This window comes from Colossoma macropomum, unplaced genomic scaffold (genome assembly GCF_904425465.1).
Source record: "Colossoma macropomum unplaced genomic scaffold, Colossoma_macropomum, whole genome shotgun sequence".
Taxonomy (NCBI): domain Eukaryota; kingdom Metazoa; phylum Chordata; class Actinopteri; order Characiformes; family Serrasalmidae; genus Colossoma; species Colossoma macropomum.
In genome coordinates this window covers 42,329,592-42,352,038 of record NW_023494787.1, presented here as the reverse complement: position 1 = coordinate 42,352,038, position 22,447 = coordinate 42,329,592, and the positions used below count along the sequence as shown (strand labels likewise).

General features: G+C 40.4%; 1 protein-coding gene across 4 annotated transcripts in view; it reads left to right on the top strand.

Annotated features, from left to right (window-relative positions):
* Positions 1-1,174: 1,174 nt before the first annotated feature.
* Positions 1,175-22,447, top strand: part of prkacaa (protein kinase, cAMP-dependent, catalytic, alpha, genome duplicate a) — a 28,550-nt gene continuing 7,277 nt past the window's right edge. The window contains exons 1-5 of one of the 4 annotated variants that reach the window (XM_036567416.1): positions 1,175-1,907; positions 15,906-15,967; positions 18,187-18,315; positions 18,475-18,573; positions 20,124-20,206. In XM_036567416.1, coding sequence (XP_036423309.1) covers positions 1,859-1,907; positions 15,906-15,967; positions 18,187-18,315; positions 18,475-18,573; positions 20,124-20,206 — 422 coding nt within the window. In that variant the 5' untranslated portion in view covers positions 1,175-1,858. Of the gene's footprint in view, positions 1,908-5,452; positions 6,034-9,238; positions 9,750-15,905; positions 15,968-18,186; positions 18,316-18,474; positions 18,574-20,123; positions 20,207-22,447 lie in introns of those variants that run through there. The other 3 variants (XM_036567414.1, XM_036567417.1, XM_036567415.1) reach the window with 3 other exon arrangements.

Below are 22,447 nucleotides of genomic sequence, written 5' to 3'. Positions count from 1 at the left end.
TACATTAGACTCAGTGCTTAACACCTCACCTTTTATACTGTGCTCTGTTTCTTTATTCAATAAGTCTTTAAAACTTATTGGAAACATTTCTCATTAAATAGTGCAGTGAAACATAATTTAATGCCTTCCTTCTTGGAAGTTAAAAGACATGCTGACCACCTTGCTTTTCTGCTGAAATCTGTTTGTACTGCACTTTAATGTGATAATTCATATTTACATATGTATAGCTAAATATGTTGCTGTTATACATGCACAAAAACAATGCATCTTAGGTAATCTAGACAAATAAATTATGCACTTTTTACATCCAGCTGAAAAAAACGCTTTGCATTTAGTTAAAAAATGCATCCTCTAGATCAACAATATCGTCTCATGTCTATAGCTGGAGAAAACAATGCAGTTTATATTTAGATAAATAGGACATTATAACTTCATAGCTGAAGAAAATAATGCATTTTATGCATCTACTGCTGCATACAATGATGTATCTAAGATGACTAAAGCTGAACAAAGTTATGCATATTACACATCTAGATAAACATGATAATACATGTATCTATATGACAACATATCTTTAATTAATTAGGTCATTTTACATGTCAACATTTTACCGAATGCATGCCAAACATGTAGATAAACAACATTTTCATCTTATACATCTACATAAACGAATAATGCCTGTTATATATACTTTATGCACCAGCGCGCGCATCACGTTTTAATATTCCAGACGCGCGGGGCGTCCGCGTGCCGCAAATTCTGACCAACATTCTAAAAATAGCCTTCGCTGACGTCACGCAGCCAATCACGGAGTAGTCCAGCGGGAGGGGGGGGGTCTGCCAGGCCGTTTTTTTCGTTTCATTAAAAATGACTCCCGAGCAAGACATCATGAACACATCTTCTGCTCCCTCTTAGCTGCGATGCTGCTCCCGCAAAACATAAACGAGGCCCGAGGGTTGTAAAAATCGCTGTTATTAAACTGAAACGAAAATACATGACGTTATATGTCCGTTGGTGGTGGTGTTGAAGAGAGGGGGAAAAATACAACCGTTACGGACTGATATCAAATTGACCAATCAGGACGCTTCTTGCCGTGGACGTTTAGCGCTGCGGCCAATCGACAGTGGTCTTTTGCGGCGCGTCACGCAGACCTTGACCAATAGCGAGCGCGGGGAGGCGGGCCCATCCGAAGCAGGAGTTCCCTCTAGCTGTGGATGGAGGATTAATGGTGGGGTCTGACTGACTGTCGAATTATGCGAACGGCGATATTGTTGAGTTTCGAGACCTGAACTGTGCATGAACGTGGGAAAGTTTAAGATAAGGCAGCCGGCGATATTTGTGGAAGGGGTCGGGGAGTAGCGGGGACTGCAAGCAGAGGCAGAAAATAAGGTTGTGTCGCGTAATAAGGAGGAAAGTCGAAGGCCTTGGAGGTGGAGGTGGCGGTTGAGGGGGGACTGGCAAAGCGAGGCTGGGAGCGAAGGTAGCCGACCGCTAGGGCGAAGACCAAAGCCAGGCGTCTTGAGCTTATTCCGACCCATTCGGACTGAAACGGGGAGGAAGACGGGGGCCACTGCAAATAAGCACACACCGTCGGCTAGCTAGCGCTTGTTCGCTAGCTAGCTAGCCACTACAGCCTGCTAGCCGAAGCGACTTGACTCGTTTCCTCGCTGAAGGAAGACTAGTCGGCTGGTCAGAGACGTAGTAAGAGTCAGCTCGTTATGGTTATGAGCAGCGCCAGCTAGTGCAGCCCGGCCTCTGGAAATTGTATGCTCTTTTAGGAACGAGGGTGCGAAAAGACCTCGAAATTTTGTAAGGAAAACAGTCGAGTCAAGAGGATCTTCCTACCTGGCCTGCAATCATGGGCAACGCGCCCACCGCCAAGAACAAGGGCAACGAGATGGAGAGCGGTGAGTAAAAGGCTTTGCATTTCAGAGAGATAGACAGCCAAACTGGCATTTATAAAAGCAACAGTTTTTTTTTGTCAGGCAAGTGCTACGAGTTGGATCACGCTTGTCAAAGTCCATAAAATGATTGTCACGTTCAGTCAGTCAGTTTTGAGGATGCTGGAAAAATGACAGGCGCAAAGGCCTCATGACTGAGATAGCTAACTAGTTAGTCAACTCCCCCCTCCGTTAGCTACCTAAATACACATGGCGTCTATGTAAAGATGTGGGAGATTCAGTCTGAATTAATTTGACATCGTTCTCCTATGTTAATTTATTCCTGGCCTTTCCATAATCAGCATCTGGCTTCTTAGAAAAATCTGAACTCTGGTAATATGGATGTCCAATAGCCTGGTTGTAGGTTTCCCAACAAGACTGAAATCCATTAAAGTTCAAGTCAAGATAATTAGGTTGGTCTTTTAGTGTCTATGTTCATGCCTTCTTGCACATTCCTAACCAAGACTGATGCTGGCTTATTTATTTTATATTTTGAACAGATTTCAGATTTATGGTATTTGTGAATTAGGGAGCAAAGCTGCTGTAGGACCACCAGGATGTGTTTCATTTAAGTAGCACTTTTGGTTATAATGCAGCAGGTTGGAGGCACAAGCTCCTCACTGGACACATCACTGATGCTGATGCAGTAATCCAGCTCCATATTAGTTGATACCTGCCAACACAAGAGTTTGCTGTGAGTGAAATGCAGTTGCCTGTGTTTGAAATGTACTGTAGTTGCGGGTTAATTTAGTGCAGGCCTTACTATAAGTATGTAAGACAAGCGCTCATACACTTTGACCCAAATGGCGCAGTGCCACTTTTAGACTATTCAGCTGTAACTGTCTCTGCATGTGTAATTGACCTATCAGTGCTCAGCCCAGAAATGTGTGTCGATAGTTTTTTCTGTTTTGTGTCATTTTGTTGTTTTTTGTGTGTTTTTTTTTTAATGGCAACTGTTGCTGGGTTGGACAAGCTTTGCAGAATGCCTTCATAACATTGAGTTTCCTGATCAAACTGGGTGCACTTCATTTTACTGTGCTAGTTTGCCACATTTTTACATCACTAGTGGCTGTAGTAGCTGTCCTTACTTAGGGTGAATTGTCACTTGTGCATTTGAAAAGTAAATGTCAATTTGCCAGATTTTGCCATGATTTTCGGTGTGTTGCGTGATGCAGCTTTGCTGAATGAGTGAGAGTTTTCAGGCAGCAAAGTTGGATCGTATTATATCATATAACTGAATCCACAACTGAACCTACGATTCATGGATCATGTGCAGCTTATAAGTTGAGAAAAAACCACACCCACTTGGCACATTCATTACATGTGCTGGATGGACATTGCTACCAAACTGGACTGTGTTGTTAAAGCTAATTGAAATAAGGCTGATTGGGCAACATATTTACCACTGTGCTAAATTTAGTTTAATTTCACAACAAGACACCTACACCGAATCTAGTCTGATAACAAGTGTGACCTTAACACACATACAACATAAATATCATTTGAAATTAATAACACACTATACATTTCCAGAGTTTGACAAAGTTGCAGGCTGTGCACCACAGTTTCTCATTTGGCTTTGTCTCATTATGTTTCCTAAAGCTTGTCCAGCGCCACAGAAGACCACAGAAGTCATTTCTTAGAAAGTGTTTTGCGTTGGACTTATGAGAATTGGAAACCTTCCTGTTTAACACTGTGCACGCTACTTATAGAACATATGGAAAGTTCATATATATAAGAATAAAGTAAGCTCCAGGAACAGCTGAGGGAGAGAATAAAGTGGGAAATATTTGAGCCTGCAGTCGCAGTGGGTTTCCTGGGAAAGGACTCTGTGACCCTGAAGGTTAAACTGGAGAGTTGAGCCCTACGTGTGTTTATGAGAGGATTTGAGTTGAGAAAGCCTGAAACATAAACAGAAGCTTGTAGGGTTGAGCACTGAACTTTCAGAGGAGGGTTTGGGAGCTGAGGATTGGTAGGGGGCGCGGGAGGGGTGTGTGTCTTGTGGGGAGGGGGTTTTGTTGCTCCACTGGAGGAGTCGTGGAGGCGGGGTCATATGATGCGGCCAGTGTGATCCTCTCCGGGCTGGAGTATGACGCTGGGGAGTCTCTTGAACATCATGTGATGGCCAATGTTAAGAACAAGACCACTTTGTGTATGATTCCTGCATGTGGCTTTAGGCTGTGATACGGCTTCACCTTCTCCTTCTGCTCCTGTATGTGTGCAGTTGTTTGCTGTTTTTCTTTTCGTTTTTTTTTTTTTAATTTTCGTCTCATCAGAAATATCTGAGTCTGAGGTCGTTGCAAAGTTAGGACTTTCACTGGAACTTCCTTCTCCTTTTGGTGCTCAGTAGACTGTAACATCTAATAAATGAGTTTGAGGAAGATGAACTAGTGTACACTGAAACCACTCTTTTTGTTTTCTGCTCTCCATTTGCTCAGCACCCAGAGTTAGATCTTTGTCAAGCGTGTCCCAGCTGAAGAGTCCTGGCTGCGAAGTGGCACAGATACGTGTGAAATGAGTCTCTGCGGCCCTGCTGCTAGCTGGAACGTATGTGTGAAGAGCGGATTTCTATTGGCATGTGACTGAATGTCATTTGAATAGGCCTGATACATTCGCTTTAGGAAAGTGGGCAGTTTTTTTTTTGTCTGCTTGGGATGCTAAAGGAATATTCCAGCATTTTTCAGCTTAATCTCTATTAGGGATGTGCATTCCAACAAATTTTGATATTTGAGTGTCTGTAAGAGTTCATGAACGAGTGTCTGGTTAACCACTGAGAAGGGGAAAAAAAACAGCAGCAAAAAACAAAAAAAAATATGTGCAATTAATGTAGCACTGTGGCTTACCTTTTTAGGTGACAACACTGGTGTTGCACAACAATTTAGCATTGTACAGATGAATGCATTTCAAAACATGTTTTATTATTCAAAAATATCTGAGGTAAATCAGTAAGTTTCGGTGTCAAATGAGAAACATAATGGAGACAAGTTAATGAGCTAAGACTACAATTAACCAGTAATGCTGTTATACAGGTGTTTGTTTTCCCTCTTCTATGGACAGTGAGCCGACATGTTCGTTTGTTGGTGTTTGTTTGGGGAAAAAAAAAAGGTGTTTCCCTGAATTGTTTTCTCCTCCATTTTTCAATGATGAAGCACAACAGATACCCCATTTCAGTGATTTCAGTATTTATATAATGACTTCTCGAATGGTTAACCGTGTATTGGAGTACCTGTGCACATCTCTAAACCACTGTGTCTGAAATTTTGATTATAACAGACAGTGATTTGAAACAGCTGGTTCAACACGTCCATTGGTTTGTATTATAAGTATGTTTCGATTAGGTTGACAACTGCTGGAGTATTCCTTTCATGTAGAGGAGAGTGACGGAGTCCAGGCTGGATGCCAAGCTGTGCTCTGCTGTCGCTCCTGGATGGGTTTACTGGGGGTAGGGGGTGGGAGGGCTGCAAAGTTCCTCCCCATAGCATGCCTCATGTCCTTATCGGCCCCATCGCTAGTGGCCCACGTTGATCCCTAGAGACAGGTGCATTGCCTCGCTTAGAGCCACTGGCAGGGGAGGGTCATTTTGCAGTGCAGGCTGGGACAGAAAGGACGACATGGCTGCCTGTTCCTGGCTGGGCAATGAAGGAGGACAATGAAGACAGTAGGTGGCTCAGGTGCCTTCTGCACCCCTGCACTGGAAACAGTTGCTTGAACCTGCTTCAGGGAGCCCTCGCTCCACAGGAAAGGGAGCGAGGTGGGGGGGCAGTGTTAGCCAGGACAGGAAGTGGAGGAACTGTGGAGGCCTCGCCCTACCTAGCACTTTAAACAAGACTGCGTAGAGTGCTGTGCAAGAAAAGAGTTTACTGCCTGGTCGGTGTTGTTCCTGTTTGGGCCCGGGGCTGGAGCACTTTTTGTTGGGAGGTTCAAGTCAAGGTTCAATCCCTCCTAGCCAAGCTGGACAGTGACCCGAGCATGTCAGTGCTGCAGAGATTGGCAGGGAGGCTGTTCCAGCGGGCTGGACCCTGCCTCGGTGACTCTGACAGCGGGGAGGGCAGTCACTACAAGGCCCAGGATGAGCCAGAGGCCTTCGTCTCCAGTGAGTGGCTGAATTTGAGAAGGCTGCTGAGGGGGTGGAGCCGAACGCTGCGACTGAGTGGCTGAGGCTGCTCGTGTTGGGGTGGGACTGTGGGTGGAGATCCATGTATGATAAAGATCTCAACTCCCAGTTCTCCGGCACTTGCATGATTGTAATGTTTTAAAGTTGGCCTCTCCGTTGGCGATTTAGCAGCCTATTTTTTTCTTCCACCCCAGATAATTCAAGGAAAATCACTGTTCTTTGCTGGAAACGTGCTTCAAGCTGGAGTTCTCGGGGTTGTTGTCGAGATTGCGATTAGATCATTTTTAATACACTTTGCTGTAGAAGGCTCAGTGCAGTGATGTGGCTCTGCCAACACATGCACACAAAGCCCTTTTTATTCACCGTCTAATGTTTGCTCTGTTGCCTGGTGTTGGCTGCGTCATGCAGGAGTTCCAGGGAGGCTGTATGTCTGTCTCCCCGGAGACCTGTCAGTGTGTCCTGCTTTTGTGGTCTCTCCCTACCGCTTCTCTTCGCTCACTCCTGATTCGGCCTGTCAGAGATCAAGATCCACCATCCTGTAGAGTTGAGTTTTTCACTAGTTGAACATGCCTCGCTCTGATATTCAAATTGTCACTGTCCTGTCAAAACCTCGTTGCTCAGTAGTCATTGTGACTGTTATTTGTCACTTGTATCTCCTAAATGCAAACTTTACAGAAAAAGAAAAAAAAAATTCTTATCTTTTTAGATGCGATAAGTACACTAATTATTTATTCCAAGTAATTTGGAGCACTTCTGTTGGTGTATTAATCATGGAATTCTGACACAATGTAAAGAACAACTAGCATTTTCAGCTAGCATTAGATGAAAGTTAATAATAACTGAGAAAACATCACCATCAGGCAAACAGCGCTTAAAACTTTCCTCATTGAGAGGGAATTCTTGCTTCAGAACTAAAAAAAAAAATTCTCACCTGTTTCTGTCCATCCTTCCACTGTGAAGACAACTCAGTGCTGTAAGTCTGCTAGGATGTCTAGCTGTCAAGAAGCCCTCACAGAGAAAAAAAATGTGCTAATTAAACCAAGAAGCCGCTGGTGTTCTCAGAACAATGGACTGACCACCCCAAAGTCCATTGCTCAACATCACTGAAAGGTTTTGGGATTACTTGGATTGTAAGGAAAATGCAACCAATGTCTAGCACTGAACTTTGGAGGTGTGGAAAAAATATCTCTGCAGGTTTGTTTGAATAACAGAAAGCAAATCTTCTGAAACGAACAGAAGCTGTAATAAAGGAAAAAGGTGGACAACCCAAACACTGAAAAAATTAATTTTATTTAGTTTAATTTAGTTGTTCTGGGTTTTGTATAATTTATTATTAAATACTCCTTTTTTTCCTGACTGAAAAATGAACAGTTTGTACTAAATGGCTGTTTCGACTAGATTGAATAATAGTTAAATAAGTGAAGTGGTCTTGTAGAATATTTTAGAATTAAGATCTGACCCTTGCACTAATATTCAAACAGGCACTATCCTATCAAAACCAAAAACCATTTTTGTTTTTTTTCTTACACCAAATGAACTGATGATCTGCCCTTTACATTGTGTGAGCATGATCAGTAGGCCAAAGGAAATGGCCCCAAATGAATTCAAATACACTCTCACATCAACAATAAGAACGCTCTTTTCATTCTTCTGTAAAATTACTGTTTTGGAGGTACGGGGTTTTCTTACCACATTGACGAAATGCGCTCAAAGATCATCTGCTGTTTTTAGAATTGGAGCTAAAAACGGCAATCGGTAGGGCTGAGCATCTCTGACCTGTCTTATTTACAGTTTACCTACCCAAATTACTTCAGTGGCACGTTTTCTAACATATGTCTGCCTGTTGTTTGCAAGTGTTCGGGCTGTGATTTGACATGCCGTCAAGGTGGAGCTTTTACAGTGTCTATAAATAACTCTTTGGGTTACAGTCCACATCAGCTTGCATAACAGCGTCTGTTTTATTATTTGTCTGCCCTTCACTTCCTGAACTCCCCTTAAAGAGACAGTGCTACTTAAGACCACTTCATTGAAGGGACCCCTCACTAAGACAGCCTAAATGTTCACCTATGTCGTTTCCTACCAATGCAACATTCATGTGTCCAGGCAGCAGCTGGACAGGTCAACAGGTACAAGAGCGGGACAGAGATTATGCATAGACTGGAGAGGCAATGAGAGGGCTTCAGAAATAAGGTCAAGGAAGTGGGGGCAGTGGTGGGGGGGGGGTGACTTACCATCGCTCCCTCTGTCTCCTGGATGTGGATCAGATAGGATCTGTGTGTGTGTGTGTGTCTCGCTCTCTCGCTCTCGCTCTCTTTAGCTATCTATATATCTATCTATCTATCTGTTTTTTATTTCTTCTTTTTCTTTTTTATCTACTTCCTGTAACTCTAACTCTCCCTTTTTATTTCCTCTTTTTTATATGTACTCACTTTTGGTCCTTTCTCACTATATTTGCTCCACCTCTCTTTTAATTATTTTAATCTTTCTTTTTTGCTTTCTATCTTGTGCTCTTCTGCTTTTCAATTGCTTTCTCTCTCTCTCTCCCCCAACACTCCTTTTTTTTCACTCTTTTGCTGTTTTTTGTCTCTTGTTTTCCGCTGTTTTTGTTTTAGCAGAATCTTTCTTTCTTTTTGCTTTCTTTCTGCCTGCCTTACTCCCTTCTGCTTTTTAACTATCCCTCTCTCTCTCTCTCTCTCTCTCTCTCTCTCTCTCTCTCTCTCTCTCTCTCTCGTCCTGTGGTGGAAGCTGAAATGCTTTGCCTCAGGCTCTGCTCTGCAAATGAACACCACTTTTTTTTTTTCTTTCTAATATAAAGTACATGAGTGTGTATGGGCGGGGGGGTGGAGTGGGTAGGAGTTGGCTCTCTGGTGTTGGAGTAAATTCATGGTCAGTGCACCCCAAGCTGACCCTGTTGGTTTGCGTCACAGTGGAGCTCAGAAGCCCAGGGCTGCGCTGATTGATCTGACTGATCGATCGTGAGCTCTGTCAACTGGAGGACAGTGACAGCTCTGAGTGCAAGCGACCGCAGGGGACCACATGTTGTCTTATTGTGCAGCTTATCCCGAATACTCGCACTGCGCTTCCTTTAACGCTCTCAAGCTTCCGCGCTAAACGTGCGCTGTTAGATAACAGAATGACAGCAGCAGCTCTGCACCCGTCAGCCGTTTGTTTATCATTGTCTTGAGTCTCGTTCGAAATTATCTCTGATGTTATGGTTTTTGCCACTCCCCTTGGTGACCAGGCCTCTGTTGGGATCGATATGCTGTGCAGAATAAATATTGACACAAACGGAGCATGGGTCCAATTGATCTTCCTGGGTAATGTCTGTATAGACCTGCAGCGGTCGAGAGAGAGTGACTTAGTTCACTCGATTGCCTGAATAGAGAGAGCGAGAGAGAGAGTCTGTTGAAACGGAAAGAGAGAGAGGAGTATCCAGCATCGCAGCTTGGAGGTAAAGTAAAGGCTATACTGGACGTTCCCGTCAGTCTAAGCACGGATCTTTACCGGGCTGCTAGGCCGCAGGGCCATGAGGCTGGCTGTGTGAGGAAGAGGAGGAGCCGGAGGAAGAGCGTGGGCCGTGCCGATGTGTGACCGTAAGAGCTCCAGGAGACACGGAGGGAAGAGGGAGTCATCTCGATCAGCCGAGGCGGCGGTGGCAACAGCACCACCGGACGGTCCCACGTTGCTGGTGGACGGTAAGGGAGTGAAGGAGGGGGCTAATTCCCTCTGGTCGTCATGGCTACTGGTTGAACAAGAGGCCGGCACAAAGGCAAGGATCGCTTCCCTTACTGGGCCATCAGTGCACAAGTGCCAGGGCTGTTAGTGAGGGGTTGATGGAATTCTTCCATCGCTACTTTTCACCATTCAAAAGTCCACTGAGTTTAGTAAATTAAAAGTGTTTTTGCTACAGATGCAGTACTGTGCATAAATAATTTAGTGGAAACAGCCATTAAGTATTAAGCTAATTATGTTTTAGCAGCAGGAAACAATAGCAGAAGACGTGTATAAACATATAGAAAATTAAACAGGAGCCTCAGCAGCTAAACATCTCATCAGTGACAGCAGAATAAGAATTCTGCAGGGATGTTTTTCTACACATCAAGTTCAGTTTTCAAAGTTGATTAAATTTTCTTCTTCTCACGATCCTAAACACATTCAACGATGACAGCACTGAATGTATCTGGGGTGGTCAGTCCATGGATCTGATAACACCAGCAGTTTCTTTATTTAATATACATCTTTTAAAAGACATTTTGACTTAAAAGATAAATAAGTTAAGGGTGGTTTCTGGCTTTTACACAGTACTGTACATTTACAGAATACCTCTAATGTGGAGATAGTACTGTAGAGCTTCATGGTTAGGAAGGATGAAGGAGGACTCTCCTTTCTCCTTAGCTTCAAAGGTGAGAAAGAAATTAAGAAATTCAGAATGACGAACAGAGCTGTGAAAGACTCCATAACAACTGAGAAAGCATAGTTAGACTAAAAATGATACCCATAATGCCAAATTCACAGCAGATAGCCTGACATGAAAATACTATAAATATGCAATAATAGCATTATTTTTTGTATGAAAATAATTATTGTAATAACTTTAATATTGAATAAAACATCTAAAATACCCTTTATTTTTAGTTTTAGATGTGAGACCATTTACGTTTACTTAGTGAGTTGTTATTGAGTAATAGAGTTAAGTTGACTAGTAATTAAAACCTAGTAGTGTGTGTGTGTGTGTGTGTGTGTGTGTGTAGTTGTACCTGAGCAATTCCAAGTGAATTAAATATGAGTGCTCCTTTTTCGTGGTGGGTGTTTGTGGTTTGGACAGGAAAGTCTGGCTTGTACTGTTTTTTGGGAAATTCTTTTCTCTGAGTGCCCTGAATGAACTTTGGTCTCTGGCTGTTCTCCTACTCTCCCTGCTCTTGTTCCTTTGGCTCCTGTAGCTCATCAGCTTATCTGAATGGAGTAGAAATGTGAGAATGCAGCTCTGTCAAAAGTCCAGAGACTTAGACTGCTTGCAGTAAAGTTGTGGAGCAAGGCTGTCTGGATGGAGCTCTGATGAACTTGTGAATAGGAGATGATAGTCAACTGCAGCTGGTCACTCTGAACAAGTCCACTCACTGAATATATCAGGATGTTATATTTCACCTTACATATTCCACCATTCTACCTTGGGACTCAGTAATATGACAATATGCTCTTGTTATTGTTAGAAATTACACCATGGTACACTGTTCTGAGCATATTATAGTTATCATTAGTGCTTCTAGAACAATGCATAGCTGCGACATAAATTTAGATTAATTATAGAGCCTCTCTAGCTGATTGGACGGCAGTGTATTTTGCTGATGTCTACTTTTTCTGTTCCATCTTAAATAATTATTTTTTTAATACTGAATTAAAAAAAACTTTATAGATTTTCCTAGACTTTATTTTAAATATTGCACTACTGTTTGATCTATTCAGACTTCTTCGCAAATCTCAGAAAACAAAACATTTTTGACAGTATCAAATATCTCAGGTGTTGTATTCTTATCTTTGTTGTATCCATACCCTTCATTCACCTAACATCTTAATGTAATGGTTTGGTGAAAAATCACATTTCTGCAGTGATCCATTTGTCACAGCTGTATTTAATCAACCAAGACATGTTTGATGTCAAATTTTGTTTAATTGGTTTAGTGCCAGAGCCAAGAGGCTAACATTGCAAACAAACACTAGGAGTCTATAGTCACCCAAATCTTTTCATTAACTACATTCCCAAAACGTCACTCAACCCATTCGAATTGCATCCCGGTCCTCATTGGTGTTGCACAGACTTAATGTGGTTTAGTGGACAATATGATTTCCCATGGAATATATATAAACAGAACCTCACCGTGTAGCTGAACGCTGCGTTCAAGCATTTTGGACAACGGTTTTGGGCCAAATTCAAGAATCCAGCTCCACTTTTATGCCTGTGTGACATTGAATGTTAGATAAGTCACAATTTATATTGTGACTAATCTAACATTTTAATGCTAAATTAGTCACAATTTATGTCGCTTATATTTATAAATACCTTCAAATGGAAAATTCAGGATTACAGGTTGAAACAACAGAAATTGTGAACAAAATCTGTAGCATCCGTATGCCTGCGTGATGATACATTTTAGAAATTTAATTTGCATTCAGCTACATGGTGATGTTTTGTTATTTTTTTTTGTAGTTCACAGTAAGTCATACTGTGTCCTAAACCACATCGAGAAGTTTTGGGGATGCATTTATGATTTAAAGATTTGGTTGCCTTTTGACTTCGCGAGTTTGTTAGCAATGTTAGCCGCCCAGCTCCAGTGCTGCTACAGTTGGCGTTGGGAGATTTATTTTGCTGAATTATTTCTTTGAAGTGACTTGCACTTTCATTCTGACTGTATAACGCTCTGTTTTGTGAGCGCATGCACAGCGGAAGCATGCTTGCCTGCAGTGCGCCAGTTTGCATGGCTGCTGAGCAGCGGAGGGAGTTTATTTGCCGCTCCCAGGCCCTCACTAAGTCCTGCTAACTCTCCCACATGCACTTGAGAGTTTGCAGTGCGCTGCAGTGGTCGGCTCCCCTGAGGGTCCCTCGAGTGAGGGGACACAGCAGCGGAGGAGGGGAATGAGGAACAGCCTGGAATCTGTTGGAACGTTCCCACACTGTATGTGTGTGTGCACTTCTGCTGGCACTTCCATGCAGATGTACAGTTAGAAAAAGGTTTATGTAGAGTAAAACAAATGGTGGCAATTTAAATACATCGATTTTTCAGTATTATAATTAATATGTAGTTATTAGAGGTGACATTGATCTGATGCCAGGTATCACATCAAATCCTGTAATAAATCTAACCTGAAATTAAAAACGGCCTGTTAGTATTTTTTAAAGAATAATAATCTGTTTGGGATCACTCTCAGCCATATTGTGCAGTTTTATTGATCTATAGTAATATTTCAGGCTTCTCGAATGAAAAATCCCAAAAAACTTGATGTATAGTTTTAATTGTTTGCATTTTATAAAGGTACCGATCGTGCATTTTTATGGCCGTTACAGATTCCTTCACTGACACATTTTGTTGGCCAGTTTTATCATCCTTTTATATTTTTTTTAATCTAATACTCTCACTTTGTGGGCTAAATGAACATATGAAACACAAGCACATTTCAGTACTTTATATTAGCTAAAGCCACAGTAGAAGTGACATTATTTGCTTTTAAACAGGCCAGACTGACATTTTAAATTCTGTTTATACAATATGAATCAAGTGCTACATTGAAAGTAAGAGGCCATTTTGATATCTGTTGTTACATAAATACAGTGCAAGTGCATTTACCCGCCTCACATTATGTGTCCTATAATTTCAACACAAATCTGCGAAAATAATACTCATAAATTGGCAGATTGACGATTGCGGATTTGAAGTGAAAATCTGCTGTTTCTGCCTGTTGTGCATCCTTTATATTTTCCAGTACTGAGTAATTGATTAAAATTTTTGAGAGGTCACCGGTGGTGTGTTTGTATGTGTTCACAGCAGTGGCATAACCACAGTTTCATTTTAGGGGCCCTGGTTACAGCTTGGGGGGGGGGCAGCCAGTAAGCATTACATTGCATAGAGATTGTTATAGTAAGATTAACAATCGCCAGCTCGCTGGCTTTACTGAGGCTAAATTGTTGGGAAAGGGCCTCTCTGTCATCATAACCAAATAGAAAAATTGAAATGTTTTGAACACGGCACACGATTGCTGACCACACATTTAACAGCCTTACTTCACTGATTACTGTAACAGCTGACAGAATACTACAGCAGGTATCAGATAGTTAACCAGTGTTCGTCCTGTTACAGCACTAGGTGTAGATGTCCAGGGTGAATGGTTGAAGACTGGTTGAGATTCAGCTTTTGTCATTACCATGGTCAACTTTACAGCTTACCTAGCTTGATAGCTAGCTTATGCTATGAGCTCGGGAACTAGCTTATGAAAATTATGCTAGCTCCCACAGTCTGCTGAAACATTGGAGGAGGGTATTTCAGTGTTTATACTTTTGAGGAAAGAAGTGTTGTTCTGTACATTATTGGAAGTTGGTATAAACCCTGCCTTTACACGACCAGCAGTGCCATACAGCCAGGTAAATGTTGCCTTGGTGGTGGCTGCTGCCGAAGATAGGTGGTGATGAAAGGAGAGGTTTGGTGGTCACTTGTTTAAGGTGGAAATGAAGACAGGAGGATGCAAGAACTTTGTGCATGTTGTGTTATAAGAGCACTTTCATTGTCATTGGAGGACTTTTTGTTTCGAACAGTCAAAAGGAAGCTACTCAGAACCCTGGTTAGCAGCAGGTTCCCCTCGTAACTGCTGAATAGTAATGCAGAGTGGTTTTAAGTTGTGGCTTGATCATACTGTGCTGCATACACACAGCGTGCACAGTGCCAGCCACTATTGATTTTACTGCGTGCTCTTGTTGTGTCATGGTGGGAACAGGAAGCATTAGATAACATGAGCCTAGTCGATTTGGTTTTAACAGCAGTGGAAATGAAAGATGGCCATGGGCTTGAACACACAACAGAACCGAAAGGAGAAATGGTCCCTCCATAGACTGCAGTAACGAGTTAGAGGCCACTGGGGCTGCACGAAATGGACATAATAGTGCTGAAATTATATTACTGCATACTCTGATTGCAGTACAGCTTGCAATATTAAAAAGTGCACTGGTGAATCTGTAATGAGACATGCCTGCATTATTTTGGACAAAATAAGTTACTTTTATTGGATTGTGTGAACAACTTGACTCATCAGAATACCCACAGAGACACTCAACTCGAACTGTGATTGCAGGATATTCACAGCACACAGTAAAACCTTTCTAATTGGTTAAAGGGGTTGCATGTTGCAGCCTGCTAAGACATCAGCATTGCATAAGCTAGTGTCACGATAACAATTGACAAATATATTGTGCAGCCATAGAAGCCACTTTAGAAAGTATTACTTCTTATTTTTGGTACTTTTGTGTTTCTAAACCCCTGACAGAAATTTACTAAAGACTTCCACAGCCGCTACAGGAACAGTATATAGGTTGCCAACCATGAAATATTTATTTTGCATGTTTTACTGTATGGTTTCCCTTTAAAGCCTCTTTTGGTAAAGTGAAAAACAGCCTCAGTGCTTTCTAACTGGCTGCTTTAGAAAGACACAAAGCCTAGACCAGCTAACTGATGTAGTATTCATATTTCCAGTGATTTTCTTAGTGGAAAAAAATGTCAAAACCCAGCATATCTGTGTTAGATAACAGTGATGGCAAAGCAACCAGGCGTCATTCATCTGGAATGTGTGTTCCACCTCATTGATTTTAAAGTCTACTGCAAACAAGTCTAATAATAAATGTCTGAACGTCCCTTTTTCTGCTGAACTGTTATAACAATGTTGAGTCTATTTTGGCTCATTCTTAAGGGATTTAACAAATTGGACAAATCTGCTGAAGCTGCTTTCAAACTTAAGTTGCCATGTGCTAACTTGCCAAAAAATACAATGTTACATGCTTTGCATTAAGCCTGAAAGTACAACTAAGTAAGCAAAACAAAAGAAACAGCTCTCTGCCTAGTGTGAAATGGACGTCCTCAGTCATGTGTACAGCTAGCATTACCTGAAGCAGTTTAAACTGGTTGTGTTGTTTTTTGTCAGTCAGTGGAGCTTCTGTGCATACATGTATTAAACCTTTGAAGAAAGCCCAAGTCTGGACTTAATATATTTTCGTCAAAAGTTTCTCTTTTTAAATGGGGTTCTCTTATCCCATCATACAGGTGATTTTAAGGTGAAAATAAGGTCAATAATATTTGCTTTGTTTTATTTTTTAGTGAAGGAGTTTCTTGCTAAAGCCAAAGAAGATTTCCTCAAGAAATGGGAGAATCCAGCACAGGTAGGTTTTTCTTTGTCTCTCTTATTTATTTTATTTATGTATTTATGACTGCAAGAACATCTAGCCTGGTTTTTAAAACATGTATGATATTGGTCAGAAATGAAGTGGTATTACATGCAGTTCCCAGGCCCTTATTAAGCTGAAGCCTGGACTAAAAAGAATTTCAAATTGTGATTCACCGTTGTCACTGCAATTAAGTCCAAGGTTAGGCTGAATCCATGTCCAGGAAACTGGACCATAAGGTGATATTTTTAAAATATACTGAAGAAAGAACAATTTTATAGGACTTACTTATGTATAGTTTTTATATTTTGCTCAGTGCTGCATGACCAGTGGTAACCATTTGTACATTTGGGAGCAGTTGCCAAAGTGTACCTCCTGCTGGTCACACTTTGAAGGTCCACTTGTGGCTGAAAAATCCTAGAGGGAGCGGAAAGCATACTTTTCAGAGGCTCTCCATCATGTGTACACATAATGCAAGTTGTGTGCCCCCTTCTGGACACACAATGAAGTTTTTTTTTTTTTATTGACTTTTACCACTGTAATTGTTTTATTTGAATACTAGATCAAGTGAAACAGATCTATATCTGAAATTAATACCATTTTTAGTATCTGTCAGATATTTTGTTTATTATATTGCCCTCCAGCTGAGCTATAGTCATTCACACCAGTGGGTGGGGTGACTATTTGCCTACTCAAGTACTGTGGTGTTAAAAATTAGTTAGTGGCACCATGGAGCCACAAAAATGGAATTAAATATATGTTTTATATGAAAATCAGGAACAGATTCATGTGCAAAAATATTAGGTGCTAATACAGTGGGAATAGTTGGGAATCTAAGGAATATGGTGATTGCCCAGCTTGGATGTTTACCAAGAACATTATTTTTACATGAGAATCAGTAATGTATGTGAGATTTTGCTCCTGTTAATCTTTTGTCTGTTAATCTTTATCTTCTTTGAGTCTGGGGGCTTCCTAGGTTCTTTCACACATAAGTTATTTGCTGCAGACCAGTCAAACTTTTTCTTTAGTTTGGTGCAATTTGGAAGATGTGAATACTCCATCCATACGCTGGTCCACACCAAACAATATTTCATGAATTGATACAGTGCCTTTCTCATACAGACGCACAGAGTAGACTGACCATGGCCTGCCAAAAATCACAGGTCTCGGTCCACTTCTTGTTGAACCCTGGTTTAGTGGTTCAGTTCACAGCTCATTAGAACACATTTTTATGATGGTTTGCACCAAACAGGAATTCGGCGTCAGACGTCCCAGTAGACATCAGAGCTGCACAGGCATAATCTGCTTGTTTTAATATTTGACCATTCACAGCCTCATATAATTCTTGAAGCATGTATAATGTACTTTTGACCATTAGCGACCTCAAATAAATAATCCAGTCAACTATAAAGAAAATCATAAGGGTCAAGTAAGGCTTATTTTTAGTACTTTGTGACTTATGTAGGCATTACGAACCTCTGCTTTCACTTGTATTTTATCATAATAGGTTAATACATTTACAACTGAATCAAACTGTACAACAAATGATAAACAAATTACATGTTTTGTTGTTTGATTTTCTAAGTGAAAATAAGTTAATGTCTTCTATACGGGACAACCTTAAATGTAAAGTAAAGTTTTAACATAGTGGAAAAAAACTAACAGTATAAAATGTCTGCACAGGTCACGTTTCTTTTTATTTTTTTTGTATATTGGTTAAGTTCTGCAACAGTAACAACAGTAATGGTGCATTAAAATAATGGTGCAGAAGTGTGTTCTCTATAGAGGATGTATGAACTTATTTTCATTTAGAAACTCAACAAAATATCATTTTGCCAAAGCACCCTAACTTTTGCATATAACTGTATTTGTAGAGTGCATGTAAGGGACTGATCTGGGTTTTATATACTGATATGTGACTAAAAGTTAAAAACAATGTCTAACGGAGGCAAATGTGAAAGTAACAAAAGTAACTGAGTGCCTGTATCTATGCCAGATTTCTGACCAAAGAACACTCGTATGTGCTTAGTGCACTTCATCCGTTGCAATGTGAAATAAACCAAACCAAATAAAATAAAAGATACAGTGTCTCAAAAATCCAAACTTTGTTGTGGACCTCAGCAAACAAACTAGGTGTGAAAACAGCCTTAGCTCCCATTCAGAGTTCCCATCATCTGATTACTACCCTCCTTACTTGATTTTTCTTTCACTACCAGAACACTGCGTCTCTGGACCAGTTCGAGAGGCTGAAGACGCTGGGCACAGGCTCCTTCGGCCGAGTCATGCTAGTCAAGCACAAAGAAACAGGACAGCACTTTGCCATGAAGATTCTCGACAAACAGAAGGTGAGTTTGCCTAGAGCAAGGAAAACGCAGAAAGGTGCAGGGCAGTGAGGCACCTGCTGTGACTGGTCTGTTTAGGGGGATTAGAAGTGTTTGGTCGGTTGTTGTGAGAAGGTGTAGCTGAGTGCGTTTAACTGATCATCTGTTTGTCGTGTCCTTCAGGTGGTCAAGCTGAAACAGATAGAACACACACTGAATGAGAAACGCATCCTGCAAGCAGTCAGCTTCCCCTTTCTCGTACGGTTGGAGCACTCCTTCAAGGTATACATTTGTTTTTACTGTGTGTGTGTGGCTGTACAGGATTCCTGCCAGTCTTTAAAGTATGGATGGGCAAAGTGATGATATCGTTATTGTGATTTTTATTTTTCTAATGTTTCACAGTGTGCATTTCTGAGCAGTGTTTGGGTGAATTTTCTTAGAAATTACTCTTTGAGCATGTTGTGAATATCGTCAGTACTTAAAGAAAACTGACCAACTGCATGTTTCATTACAAAGAGATCATAATTAGTCCTGTTTAATTGGATTTCGTTCAGTTTGGTATGTGATGTGGAATAAAAATCATTCTTAGTTTTTAAAGGCAGTTTTTAAATGTGGCACTGCTACTATATTTTGTCTGTGTCAAAATATTGTGATGCATATCACAAAAACGTGTAAGTATTGTGAGATACTTTTTTTTCCAAATTGTTAAAAGTTTAAGGTCATAAAAAGGTTTTTTTTTTTTTTTTCTTGGAGGTATTAAATTCAGGAGCGTCTAGGCGTTTGGATATTTTAAAGAATATCAGCTATATTTAGCCCAGTCCATTCTGAAACTTCTGTTTCATTTTAGCGTTGTTCACTTCACTGTCATAGATGCAGGCATTAGCCACAACCTGTAACAGGGAGGTTTTCTAAAGGTAGCAAAGTAAGTCTAAAGGTAGAAAATGAAAATGTGTAATATCTGCAGCTTTAGTGTTTCTACGGTGTTTGAATTAGCCGCCTTTCGTCTAAACGTGGGCAGATAAAATGTGAGTGTGCAGCTATTCTAGTTTGTTTTCTGCTGCTTGTTGTGATTTCATACTGTATTCATACCACTATTAAATGCTTATTTCACATAAGTAGTCTACACAAAAAATTTATTTTTAGATTTTACTGTAGAATATTAAAGTAACTGGTAGCCAAATCAATAGGGAGGTCAATAAAATGATCTGAAGTAAAAAAAAAAACTATGTAGTAATTTTTTTAAAAATGTAAAAAAACTAACATCAGTACAGATGTCATTTTACTGTAATATTTGTTGGTAACCTAGCATATTTTATCTAATTTGTGCAGCCGTATTATCTACGAAAAAAAATTGGATTAGACTCAACATCAGCTGATGCTACATATTACAGATCAGATGGGGTGGGGGTGAATTAAGCCATCCCTAATTAAATTCTAAGATGATTTTTAAAGTTTTCCACCTTTAACTAATTCAGAACACTTTGCCTGTGGAAATGATCCAGCAGACAGTGGTCATTTAGTCAGAAATTGACCTCTGATGAAGGACTAGAGGACGGCAAAACTAGCAAAAAACGCAGATGCACTCAGAAGACGGTGCAAGTGTAATCTCCATGCTTCTTCAGCCAATCACTTTGAATAAAATAGACAACAATACATGGCATTTGAGTTTGGGTGCATGTGGTGAGGTGGAAATTGTATTATTTTTGCTATGTTGAGGTTTTAAAAAGGTATTAAAAAGCATTTAATTTTGTTAAATTAATAGATAATTAAATTAGCACTTAATATGGCATCAGTGAAGCTCCAATTGTGCTTCTTTGTCTGAAATTCCTCAGGACAATACTAATCTTTATATGGTAATGGAGTACGTTCCTGGAGGGGAAATGTTCTCTCACTTGAGAAGAATCGGCAGGTTCAGGTAAGTCTTGACCAATGCACTCCACCGTTACCCATAGGTGACCAAATTACAGTAGTTCTGTACTTAAATGTACTGTAAAAATGTTTGTTCAGCAAAAGTGCAAGGTGATTAAAAATACAAAAATATATGCTTGTCAGTGTATTTAAAGGCTCATTCCGCTGATTATCTAAGTTTCAGCATATTTACATGGTTTAGTTTAAACAAAGTCAGCACTGTCATTCAGAGTGGTTTGGTGTGAAACGCTCTGAGAAACTTACAGAATCAAAACTGTTCACAGTGGTGGTGATAGGAACTGGATACTTTAATGGAGAGTTTAATATCTGCGAAGCTACCTCACAAAAAAGCTTGAAATGATTGTGAATACATGACCTGAAGCATTGTTTTAGTATAGGTTTGAAATAATATTTTTGCCTAAATCTAATTTTTTTTTTAATTAATCCATGACGGAGAGGTATATGAAGACAGGAGTTTATTTTTTCATATTTACCACTCATTTTCAGCATTACATACAAAAACTTGGAAGACGTGCAGGTTCACTGATCATTCTAGATTAAAGTTCCTGCACAGTTGTTTAAAATCTGTGAAAAATAACAATAGCAAACAATTTGCTAATTTTAAGTACCTTCTGTTATTTCCCCAAAACAACATTAAAAAGACTGTTTTAGATTTTCTTTTTTCTCTGTCATCTTTTACCATTCTGCTGTGTGGGCGTGGACCCCAGCGGATTGACTGATGACCTCTGGGTCAAATGTAACCGCCTGGATGGGCAGGCACAGGCAGAACGTAACTGCTGCACCATTTAAGGAGGAACAGGAATTCAATGGCCATCATCAGCTTCGTTTTAATGGTATTTTTGAAATGCAAAACCTTCGGTAAGCTGGCTAAGAAACAGAAATCTGACCATGAACGATACCACCAATCAGCTGCTGTAAGGCTGCTATTTTTCAGGTTCAGGGCCAGGTTCATGTTCAGAATCTTCTTTTTCAGGTTCATACAAGTGAGGCGGCGTTGATGTGATCTGACTTCCAGCCTGCGCCATACTGAAGTGTCTACATCTTAGATTTCTGTTTATTAGCCAGCTAAGCAAAACTTTTGCATTTCAGATATAATTTTACCATGAAGCTGAAGTGTTATAATAACTGTATTATAATAACTGCTGCAACCTTTAAGATGGAATGGGAAAATTCGAACAACAAGCTGGCGAATAGGAAGAAAACTTCAGTCTCATATTGCTGACTGTAAATATATAACTCCAAAATGATCTGAATATGAGCTGGATGAACATTATAATGGCATGTTGTCTCCTTTTTGGGGGGGGGGTGCAGGTGCAATACAGACAAGGCTGTTAAGGGTTACGTTGCCTCCAGTGTGTGTTGGGAAAGCTGTTTCTTTCAGCTTGTGAGCCGGCATATTCAGAGCTGTATTTTCAAATGAGTTGGCAATAAAACACTTAGTACAAACTCTTGTACTGTGTTTCACTTCAACACCAGAAAGTAATTTGAGCCATTTGGATTTGGTCTCGTTATTTGGAATAGAATGTAGAGTGACCAGTGTCCTCCTTGCATAAAAAAACTGGGCATCTGTAAATGGAGTCCCATCTCCTAGTGGCTATAACGTTACTTAAGTAGAGCCATGCGGAGCATGTGAAGTGTGAGAGGCTCAGTTGATTTCACCGTTGATAAATATGCAATATAAGGTTGCTTATGATTCGCTATAGTCACTTACAGTTATCTGTGATGTCTAGGATCACGCCAAATAAAGTGTAATTCCTGGATGGTGGTTAAGGGGCTGTATACTAAAAAAATTTTGCACTTTATGCACTCAATAAATTATGCCCAATAAATGTTGGACTGAAGCAGAAGTTTGAAGATTACTTCATTCCTGCCAGTAAAACGTTCTGAGTAAGGAGGAAAAAAACTCTAACAGTGCTATATTTATGTTGTAGGCATCATAACCTGTTCCTGTCACCACCATTTTAAAGAAATCTGAATTAGCAAGGTTCTATACAGTGCATCATTTCATACCACACTGAATAGCTTGTTACATACATCTCAGTGAATGGTTTATGCAGAAATTTTGGAAAATTACCTTTAAATATCAAAAGTAAATGTACTTGCATGTGGAGTCAGCAGACAGTACAACGCTCAGCTGTACCGCATCTCAGAAAAGTGCTGATAAGCTTAAGCTCATTTTACACTCTATTCGAACAGATTTAGTGGAATAAAACTGTCAACGCCATTT